The sequence below is a fragment of the Pollachius pollachius genome, assembly GCF_949987615.1.
Source record: "Pollachius pollachius genome assembly, chromosome: 19".
In the NCBI taxonomy this organism is placed as follows: domain Eukaryota; kingdom Metazoa; phylum Chordata; class Actinopteri; order Gadiformes; family Gadidae; genus Pollachius; species Pollachius pollachius.
In genome coordinates, this window is record NC_136952.1 from 251,804 (window position 1) to 263,396 (window position 11,593).

The 11,593-nt window shown below is 51.8% G+C and overlaps 1 protein-coding gene across 1 annotated transcript; it reads right to left on the minus strand.

Annotated features, from left to right (window-relative positions):
- Positions 1–1,674: 1,674 nt before the first annotated feature.
- fam234a (family with sequence similarity 234 member A) lies at positions 1,675–11,538 on the minus strand. The gene is made up of 12 exons (XM_079756564.1): positions 11,411–11,538; positions 10,514–10,816; positions 10,297–10,407; positions 9,849–10,034; positions 8,532–8,656; positions 7,798–7,939; positions 5,913–6,045; positions 5,508–5,651; positions 4,131–4,212; positions 3,907–4,059; positions 2,187–2,322; positions 1,675–2,066 (listed from the first exon to the last, which is right to left on the minus strand). Exons 2-12 carry the CDS (start codon positions 10,788–10,790, stop codon positions 1,876–1,878), a joined length of 1,680 nt encoding a protein of 559 aa, XP_079612690.1. The 5' UTR covers positions 10,791–10,816; positions 11,411–11,538; the 3' UTR covers positions 1,675–1,875.
- Between the last annotated feature and the right edge of the window lie 55 nt (positions 11,539–11,593).

Consider the following 11,593-nt stretch of genomic DNA (forward strand, 5'->3'; position numbering starts at 1 on the left):
TCATGGATAACTTCAAGCAAAAGCTCACACAGACGAGATGACAAGTTCTATGGCTACTTAACTAAAGTGAAGCTGCAGCGTCTCCGTCCACGTGATGCAGACATGGCAAGGGCAGATTTTACTGCATTTCTCAACACAGCACTCTCACATGTTGAGAAATGTTGAGAAACTTTTCAGAAGACAACTGGTTGTTCTCACTGCAACCTCTCTCTCTGCACCATGGCACCATGACCTTTAGTGACATTGAGAGGGTGACCACCAAGCTCAACCTCATCCATAAAGTCAACATGGATGAACTTTATGATGAATGCTCCACAGCAAAACCCATTCTGAAGAGGCTCAAAGAAGATGCTGAAGATGAATGGAAGTCCAAAGGTGTGGCTGCCAGGTGGGTGGCTCTCTTTCAAGTAGCTGACCTGCCTAACATGCTGTCATTCACTAGCCACATCCTGAGCATCCCAGCATCCACTGGATATGTGGAAAGGATCTTCTCCAGAATGGCCAACAAATGGAGTGACTGCAGGAACAGGTGCCCCACAGAGCTCATGAGAAGTGAGCTTCTGATCACTCTCAACTTTGAGCAGTCCTGTTCAGAGTTTTACAACAGCGCTTTGAAAGACAAAGAGTTACTCAGTGCTGCAAGGAGTAACAAGAAGTACACCTGGAAAAATAAGTTTTGAGGGAAGGAGTAATGTTGAGGGAAGGAGTAATGTTTTGCACTCTTTTTTTACATAAGTGTTTTTGTTGTTTTTTTGTACTGTTTTTTTTCGTAAAAATGTTCAGAGAGTCCCTATAGTTATGCACTTAAAAAGTTACATGAAGTTCTCAGTTTATTTAGTTTATATATTAAAAGTTCATTGTTGCACACGCCACACAAAGAGATTTCATTCATTCATGCACTTTATAAGAGAATGTTAATTGGTAATAAAGCATTTCAAGCTTTAAGTATGACTAATTGCTTTCTTGATCACCCCTTTACTAAAAACACCAGCACAAAATAAAACATACCACTGCTGCGGGTGGCCCGCCCCACAGGAGTCGGGCCCGTGGTGGGCGTCCCTTATTTTCATTTCTGAAAGGTGGCAACCCTAGTTACAGCTGTGTAATAAATATATTTAAAACGGACGGTCTCTCTCTCTCCCTGTCTCTCGCTATATATATATATATATAAATAAAAGATAAGAAAAGCCAGATAGTTAGGAATTAACCGTTTATTATTCAAATAAACAGGACAAGTGAAGACAGTTAACCCGTTGAATGCCCAAAGGTCCCGTCACCTTCAACCATTTGTAAATGTGTAAATCAAAAAGAATGCATAGGCATAACAAAGACATGAGCAACTCTGAAACACGGAGAGCAGCATCACAACATCCCAAAGTTAGCGTGCACTGAAGTCATCCCTAGCGCCAGCATCTTGGACCAAGTTCACCTGAACCTTTATGTCGAAGGCCACGTTGGCGACGCCCAAGTGAGTCAGCGTGATAAAAGAAACATTTACACCAACCACCGCAGAGTAAAGCAGAGTGGAGGCAGACCCCCCCAGGGTGGAGGTAGACCCCCCCAGAGTGGAGGTAGTGCCCCCCCAGGGTGGAGGTAGATCCCCCCCAGAGTGGAGGTAGACCCCCCCAGGGTGGAGGTAGACCCCCCCCAGGGTGGAGGTAGACCCCCCCAGGGTGGAGGTAGTCCCCCCCAGAGTGGAGGTAGACCCCCCCAGGGTGGAGGTAGACCCCCCAAGGGTGGAGGTAGTCCCCCCCAGAGTGCTAGTGTTCATTGAAGCTGATTGTGGGCCGTCTTCGTTCTCCGGACCCCAAAGCGTTACCCCCCCGCAGGTCGGAGGTCACAGGCGCACCGTTTAGGGTCCGAGGGTCGCGGCCGCTACTCGTCGCTGAAGCGCAGCCGGCTGAAGGCCTCCTTGACCGTATCGTCCGTCTCCGTGGTGACTGAGAGGGGGTGCACGCGGCTGATGACCACGTCGTCCTTCAGCTTCCTCTTCCTCAGCATCACGCCGCCGGCGCCCTCCGTCAGCAGGAAGTAGCAGGCATGGCGGCCGCGCTCCAGCAGGGTGGCTACACACACACACACACACACACACACACACACACACACACACACACACACACGATACTTCCATTATGTATATGGAATATTTTTGGATGATTTGAATATAAATGCCCCCCTCTCCTCACCCCTGAAGGCCAGGATGTGCTCCATGACGGTGGGGGTCTCCATGGCGTTGGGGGTCTCCATGGCGTTGGGGGTCTCCAGGAGCACGGAGGGGTGCAGCGGGTGGAGCATGTAGGAGCGGCAGTCTCCAGGGGCAACCTGACCACCAGAGGAGGGAACAGATGAACAATATTCCATCAAGAGGCCCCCCCACAGAAGGTTAGCCTGACCCTGAGCCTAAAGGCCGATTCATATCTCCGGATCCGGACTAAATTCCTCGATCCGTACCAAGTGTTGTCTCCGGGACTACCCTTCATACCTCCGTCCGGTTTCAGCGTTGTTATGGGTGTTACACAATACATCCTCTAGAGGGCAGTGACTGTCACAAATCACCGCCATCGACAATCGCAAACATGGCATATGTAGAGGAGATGGTTTTGCTTTGTCTCATCCGAAATCGGCAAAAAAAAAAAAGGCGCATAAAGTGCAGGCCTACGCGGCGGTGGCATGTGTCACCCCTCACCAACCCGCTGATTCTCTCCTCAAAATGTTGCGCCATTTTTAAATGACCAGTTACAACTCATTGCCAAGCAGTTGAACAATAAAATAAAAAGGTCAGGTCAATTGCATAATATAAGTATAAAACGTTAAATACAATATATATATATATACATCTTAGATATTATACTACTCTTTTTATTTTCACAAATGGTCTGACTTCTGACTCTATACTGCCGCCTCGATTTCCGGTGGTATTGCTCCGTCTCTCCCGGAGCACTCCGGGTTCCTAACCTCAGAGGCCCCGGACCCACTGACGGACCAAACGACCTCCGGGACCGGACGAAAGGGTCCCTATCCGTATCGACCGTAGGGTGTGAATGGGCCTTTACCCTAACCTTAACCCTACAGAGGGTTAACCTCACCCTAACCCTAACCCTAACCTTACAGAGGGTTAACCTCACCCTGACCCTAACCCTGACCCTAACCCTACAGAGGGTTAACCTGACCCTAACCCTACAGAGGGTTAACCTAACCCTAACCCTGACCCTGACCCTACAGATGGTTAACCTCACCCTAACCCTGACCCTAACCCTACAGAGGGTTAACCTCACCCTAACCCTGACCCTGACCCTAACCCTGACCCTACAGAGGGTTAACCTCACCCTGACCCTAACCCTGACCCTACAGAGGGTTAACCTGACCCTAACCCTGACCCTAACCCTACAGAGGGTTAACCTCACCCTAACCCTGACCCTGACCCTAACCCTGACCCTACAGAGGGTTAACCTCACCCTAACCCTGACCCTAACCCTACAGAGGGTTAACCTCACCCTAACCCTGACCCTGACCCTAACCCTGACCCTACAGAGGGTTAACCTCACCCTGACCCTAACCCTGACCCTACAGAGGGTTAACCTGACCCTAACCCTGACCCTGACCCTAACCCTACAGAGGGTTAACCTCACCCTAACCCTGACCCTAACCCTACAGAGGGTTAACCTCACCCTGACCCTACCAAACAGGTCAAAGTGCATTCAAACACAACAATTCCTGTTCCGCCTTGGAGCCGAATGCCACTGTTTCTTTGGTGTGTGGTTGATGGCTGGTTTAGGCAGAGATGTGGTGTAAGTGATTTAAGATGGATTAAGTGGTTTAAGATGGTTTAAGTGGTTTAAGATGGTTTAAGTAGCCAGCAACCACACAGTTTGAAAGCCTGATTCGGAGCGTTGGTAAAGAACTCACCGAGCGGTTTCCCGCGGTGGGCAGCAGACCCCAGAACATGAAGACGGAGACCGAGTTGAGGGTGAGGACAGAGGCCGGGGGAGGGCAGTCCGGGCTGGGCAGCATGCTGACCTGCCACAGCACCGCCCCCGACGCCCCGCTCAGGACCTCCAGCTGAGGACGGAGAACAGGGTTAGATGGAGGCCGGAGACCCCCCGGCATCGCGGCCATCGACCAACACTCACCCTCCGGCTGCCGTTGCCCCCGTCCCTCTCCAGCACCACGTCAGGGACGCCGTCTTTGTCAAAATGTCCGAAGGAGGGCGCCCTGGACGGACAGACAGACAGCAGAACCATTACGACCCGCCATGACACACCAGCACGCAGCCACGTGGAGCCTACCTGGAGACCCCTGGTGGAGCCTACCTGGAAACCTGGTGGACCCTACCTGGAGACCCCTGGTGGAGCCTACCTGGAGACCTGGTGGACCCTACCTGGAGACCCCTGGTGGACCCTACCTGGAGACCTGGTGGACCCTACCTGGAGACCCCTGGTGGACCCTACCTGGAGACCTGGTGGACCCTACCTGGAGACCTATTGGATCCTACCTGGAGACCCCTGGTGGAGCCTACCTGGAGACCTATTGGACCCTACCTGGAGACCTCTTGGACCCTACCTGGAGACCCCTGGTGGAGCCTACCTGGAGACCCCTGGTGGACCCTACCTGGAGACCTGGTGGACCCTACCTGGAGACCTGGTGGACCCTACCTGGAGACCTATTGGACCCTACCTGGAGACCCCTGGTGGAGCCTACCTGGAGACCTGGTGGACCCTACCTGGAGACCTATTGGACCCTACCTGGAGACCCCTGGTGGAGCCTACCTGGAGACCCCTGGTGGACCCTACCTGGAGACCTGGTGGACCCTACCTGGAGACCCCTGGTGGACCCTACCTGGAGACCTGGTGGACCCTACCTGGAGACCCCTGGTGGACCCTACCTGGAGACCTGGTGGACCCTACCTGGAGACCTATTGGATCCTACCTGGAGACCCCTGGTGGAGCCTACCTGGAGACCTATTGGACCCTACCTGGAGACCTCTTGGACCCTACCTGGAGACCCCTGGTGGAGCCTACCTGGAGACCCCTGGTGGACCCTACCTGGAGACCTGGTGGACCCTACCTGGAGACCTATTGGACCCTACCTGGAGACCCCTGGTGGAGCCTACCTGGAGACCTGGTGGACCCTACCTGGAGACCTATTGGACCCTACCTGGAGACCCCTGGTGGAGCCTACCTGGAGACCCCTGGTGGACCCTACCTGGAGACCTGGTGGACCCTACCTGGAGACCCCTGGTGGACCCTACCTGGAGACCCCTGGTGGAGCCTACCTGGAGACCTGGTGGACCCTACCTGGAGACCTGGTGTGTGGCCCTACCTGTCCCCCTGGTGTGTGGCCCTACCTGGACTCCTGGAGGACCCTACCTGGACCCCTGGTGTGTGGCCCTACCTGGACCCCTGGAGGACCCTACCTGGACCCCTGGAGGACCCTACCTGGACCCCTGGTGCGTGGCCCTACCTGGACCCCTGGAGGACCCTACCTGGACCCCTGGTGCGTGGCCCTACCTGAGGACCCCGGAGGTGTTGAGGCTCCAGAGGCGCTGCAGCTTGTCTCCGTCCATCAGCAGCAGCTCCTCCTCAGCCACCAGCAGCAGGCTGGACGGCTCCTGGGGACTCCCCGTCCGTACCACCTCCCTCACAGAGCTCCGCCTGCAGCCGCCAGAGACACAGCGGTGGTCCATTAAAAATAATATTAAAATAATATATATATAAAAATATATATATATAATATAGAGAGAGGTTAATAGTGATAGAGGTGAAAAGTGATACAGGTAATAGAGGTTAATAGTGATACAGATAATAGAGGTTAATAGTGATACACATAATAGAGGTGAATAGTGAAAGAGATAATAGAGGTTAATAGTGATAGAGTTAATAGTATATAGTCATAGTATATCATAGTCTTCTTACGTGTAAACGGGCACGAGGTCGAAGGTGGCGTTGGCTCTGCTCTCCCAGTGGCGGTCACCCCTAAGCCCCACGCCCAGGCCTGCTCTAGCCTGGGCGGCGATCCTCCACAGCGCCAAGCCGTACAAACCAGTCTCTGAGGACCAACACAGCCCAGGGACTTAGGTTAGGGTTAGGGGGTTGGGTCCTTCTTAAGCCCTGTCTGAGGACCAACACAGCCCAGGGACTTAGGTTAGGGTTAGGGGGTCGGGTCCTTCTTAAGCCCTGTCTGAGGACCAACACAGCCCAGGGACTTAGGTTAGGGTTAGGGGGTTGGGTCCTTCTTAAGCCCTGTCTGAGGACCAACACAGCCCAGGGACTTAGGTTAGGGTTAGGGGGTTGGGTCCTTCTTAAGCCCTGTCTGAGGACCAACACAGCCCAGGGACTTAGGTTAGGGGGCTAGGGTTAGGTCAGGTGAGTAAAGATTGGGGGGGTCTGTGGTCGCAGTTGCACTGGCCTATTGTACCGTGTGTTGTAGAGATGTGATAAGAAATGTGTGTGTGTGTGTGTGTGTGTGCGTAATGGGTGATGAATGTGTGATAGGTGTTGGATCGATGTGTAATGTGGTTGTAATGAGTGTGTACTAATTGAAGAATGTGTGTCGTGGGTGTGATGCATGTGTAATGGCTGATGAATGTGTAATGAATGTGTAATAGGTGATGAATGTGTAATGAATGTGTAATAGGTGATGAATGTGTAATGAATGTGTAATAGGTGATGAATGTGTAATGAATGTGTAATAGGTGATGAATGTGTAATGAATGTGTAATAGGTGATGAATGTGCGATGGGTGTGGTGGGTGTAATGAATGTAAGGTGGATGTGTAATAAGGGTGTAACGAGAGGGTATTAGGCATGTGGTAGGTGTAGTCAATGAGTAATAGGTTGTGAATGTGTGTGGTGGGTGTAATGTATGTGAAAGGTTGTGGTGAATGTGTGATCTGGTTCAGGATTTTTCATTCAGGCCTGTGGGTGTGAGTGTATGTAACCAGGTGGTCCATTGGTGTTCTATGTGTCTGTGTTGGGGGGTGGTTCATTGGTGTTCTATGTGTCTGTGTTGGGGGGTGGTCCATTGGTGTTCTATGTGTCTGCGTTGGGGGGTGGTTCATTGGTGTTCTATATGTCTGCGTTGGGGGGTGGTTCATTGGTGTTCTATATGTCTGCGTTGTGGGGTGGTCCATTGGTGTTCTATATGTCTGCGTTGGGGGGTGGTCCATTGGTGTTCTGTGTGTCTGCGTTGTGGGGTGGTCCATTGGTGTTCTATGTGTCTGTGTTGGGGGGTGGTTCATTGGTGTTCTATGTGTCTGCGTTGGGGGGTGGTCCATTGGTGTTCTATATGTCTGCGTTGTGGGGTGGTCCATCTGTGGTCTGACTCTCATCCGGTGATGGTGAGGTGGGTGACAGGGTGTTGTGCGAAATGTTTGACCAGAGTGGTTTGTAGATGCTGGTGTTTGATGTTGCAGAGGTGTTGTTTTAGTCGGATGATCATAGTGTGTTTTGTTTCCCCGATGTAGTGTTTATGGCAGTGTGTGCATGTGATTATGTAGACTGTGTTGGGGGAATAAATACATGGGGGTGGAGGATGGGTAGAGTGGTGTGGCTATGTGGGTTGGTGATGGATTTGTGTGGTTTGAAGTAGTGAGTTATAGACGGTGGTCGTTGTGAGGGTTAGGGGGTTAGGGTTATGGTTAGGGTTATAGGGTTAGGGTTAGGGCTAGATGGTTAGAGTTAGGGTAAGGGGGTTAGAGTTATGGTTAGGGTTATGTTTAGGACTAGGGGTAGAGGGCTAGGGTTAGGGGGTTAGAGGGTTAGGGTTAGGCTCACACCATCCCTCTGGTAACGACCCCCACCTCTCTGGAGCAGGACGTAGTGCGCCCCCTCATCCGTGGTGTGGAGCAGGTGGTGCCCAGTCGAGGCCACGCCCACTGAGGCCACGCCCACTGAGGCCCCCAGCTGCTCGCCAGTCCTCCCAGAGAGGATCCACACCTGGGTCTGCAGACACAAGAAGGGAGAGATAAAGATAAAGATATATATATATAATGATCACTGCAAACTAACTCATTAACAGGATAGAACACAGCCACAAAGCGTTCCAGCTTTAAGTTAAGAGATCCAAGAGAGAGATATAGATCACTATAGATCTGTCTATATAGGTAGGGTAGGGTTAACCCTAACCCCTTTAGATCTGTCTATATAGGTATCATATACAGCTGTCAAGCTTTAGGGTTAGGGTTAGGGTAGGGTTAACCCTAACCCTATTTAGGTATCATAGACAGCGGTCTAGCTCCAGGGTTAGGGTAGGGTTAACCCTAACCCTATATAGGTATCATAGACAGCGGTCTAGCTCCAGGGTTAGGGTAGGGTTAACCCTAACCCTATATAGGTATCATAGACAGCAGTCTAGCTCCAGGGTTAGGGTAGGGTTAAGGGTTTAAGCTCCGGGGTGTTGGACTCCCTGTAGCGCCCCCTGCGCTACAGGGAGTCTGTAGACGGTGCCCAGCTGCTGTCCTCTGAGTATCAACACGGTGGCTCAACATGCGCAGAATGTCTCCCTAGTGAACCCCCCCCCCCTCCGCTGGGTTACCTGGGGGCTCCCCGGACACACCAGTGCCACCTCCCCCACCCCGTCTCCATCCAGGTCTGGGAGCAGCAGGACAGGCAGGGTGCTGTTGGGTCCTGGGGGGTGGGGCCGCTGCCAGACCACCGCGCCTGGACCCCCACACAGCACGGGAGCAGAAAGAACACATCAACAACAACACATCAACAACAACACCTCAACAACAACACATCAACAATATGACATCAACAATAACACCTCAACAACAACACATCAACAACAACACAACAATAACACAACAACAACACAAAAACAATAACGCATCAACAACAACAACACCTCAACAACAACACATCAACAATAACACATCAACAACAACACAACAACAACACAACAACACCACATCAACAACAACACATCAACATGGCGTCAAATCCACAGAAAATAACTCAGCACTGAACCCCACCATCACTGAACCCCACCATCACTGAGCCCCAGCATCACTGAACCCCCATCACTGAACCCCACCATCACTGAACCCCACCATCACTGAACCCCACTATCACTGAACCCCCATCACTGAACCCCACCATCACTGAACCCCCATCACTGAACCCCACCATCACTGAACCCCACCATCACTGAACCCCATCACTGAACCCCACCACCACTGAACCCCATCACTGAACCCCACCATCACTGAACCCCCATCACTGAACCCCAGCATCACTGAACCCCACCATCACTGAACCCCACCATCACTGAACCCCACCATCACTGAACCCCACCATCACTGAACCCCAGCATCACTGAACCCCACCATCACTGAACCCCAGCATCACTGAATCCCCATCACTGAACCCCACCATCACTGAACCCCAGCATCACTGAACCCCACCTTCACTGAACCCCAGCATCACTGAATCCCCATCACTGAACCCCACCATCACTGAACCCCAGCATCACTGAACCCCAGCATCAAGTAAAAATAATTTGTCCGTACATCATTTGGAAGATAGATTTAAATCCACAGAATTTATTTTGATTTACATTAACGCCAGAAGAAGAAACAGATTCTAAATCAAAACCACTGCTTGGATTTCCTTGGTTTTGCATACTCTCTACGTTTGGGCAAAATGAAGTTTCAATGGTAAAGCAGCCTCAACCCTCGGCAGAGAGATAGAGAATAGAGAAGGTTGGGAGATATCTATGAGGTCTCCTGGGACCCCATAGCTAGTCCTTATACCAGGTATCTTTCCTAAGTTCTCCACAAGTCCCTTTGGATAAAAGCTGTAACAAGCTGTGGTAAATAGAGGATGGCGTATAAAGACATGAGAGGCTCACCGCTGGGCTTGTCCAGGGCTGTGAGCCGGTCCGAGTGGAACAGCAGGCAGTCCCAGCCCGCCGACTCCTTCTCCCCCCCCAGACCACACTGAGCCCAGTGGAACTCGGGGGCCAGGGGCCGCTCCCACAGCGTGTCCCCGTCGGTCCCAGCCACCGCCACCGCCACCACACACGGGCTCGGTAGACCTGCGCACACAGCGGAGCTTGAGGCTCTCATGAGCACCAACAGCGGAGGGGGGACACTGATCTAACCAGCTCCAGTACAGCTGGATCAGCTCTATCTGCTTTATAGCAGGGGAAGGGGAGTGGACGCTGTTTGACTCCAAGCTGAGACCTTATTGGCCGCATGCCTAGCGCCTTAATGACATGTGTTCCCGTTAACAGCTGCTTTGGATAAAAGCACCTTCACAATGAATCAAAGACTGTATTAGAGCCGACATGGCCGCACCTTCACCCGCACACGTGTTGTTCTGGGAGCCGCCCGCGTCCTTCAGCACGAACACCACATCCATCATTTTGTCTCTGTTTGCATCTTCGATAGCGAGGAAATCGTATGTGGCTGTGAACAGGAGGGTGGACAGAACAGCAGGGGTTAACGTTCACCTACAAGACTTCCAGAGAAGATGCAGTCAGGTTCTAGACCCATAGAGTGCGTCTGTCCTTACCGGCCTGGTAGAAGGTCCTGTTCCAGGTGGACAGGTACTGCGGGCGGACAGGGCAGGGGATGATGAAGGAGAAGGCGAAGACGATAGTGAGGCACAGGAACAGGGAGAAGAAGAAGATGGCCGTCCGCCAGTGGGAGAGCTTGGCAAAGGTCAAGCCTTCCCTGCAGCTCGTCTTCAGGTCCAGCTGGGAGGCCGTGAGGCCAGCCTCCACCTTGTCCGCTCCACCCTTCAGGGGCTCCACCTCCGTGGAGGTCTGTGTGGCTGTGGAGTTCTCCATGACGGCCTCACAGCATTACGACCTGACTGTTCGGAAACACAGACCAAATGCCAACAGGCCTCAGTCCTCCTACCATGTTGTTCAATAACAGCTGTTAACTGTGTATGCACATTGTAGGCAACAAGACAGTGTATTTAGTGTGTTGTTTCTCAAATATGAAATACACGTCATCGATTGAAAGCCCTAGCAGTGGCTAACGCACAGTTACTTCTCCTTCACTGGCCTTTGTGGAGTTGAAACCTATTCAGAGGAGCCGGCAATGACTCCAGTGTTTTCCCAGCGGAACAACAAAAAGCCTTGACAGACTCATGGCATTTGAAGACCTATTATGTGCCATATGCGCAGTCACATATGGCGCGATTCTATTCGTTTTGTATCAGTGATTGTACAGTGTGTCGAAAGCATAACTTCATTTCAAATTTACATTATCTGGGCCCAATAAGGCCTACTTGCCGACCGGGCTAGAATGTCAAAGCTGTCAACTTGGCTGTCTGTTTGAGTTAGTTGACCAACTATATGTAGCAGAGACAAGTACGGCAGACGCCGAACCTATATCAGAGCAGATTCTATGATAAAACGATGAATAGGTGACTTTAGAAGAAACATATGTATATTCTTACTTTATTCCTCCCTGCCGTCTTTGGTAGCTAGATGCTAAAACTAGCCTTCAGGTGTTCGCCCTGAACTGTCAGCCAGGCGACATCAACAAACAGAACCATCTTCTCCCTGATTGGTTCGCTCGCTGGCTCTTGGTTGTGATTGGCGGGTTCATACCGGACATTCCATCGACTGAAAACCGGAAG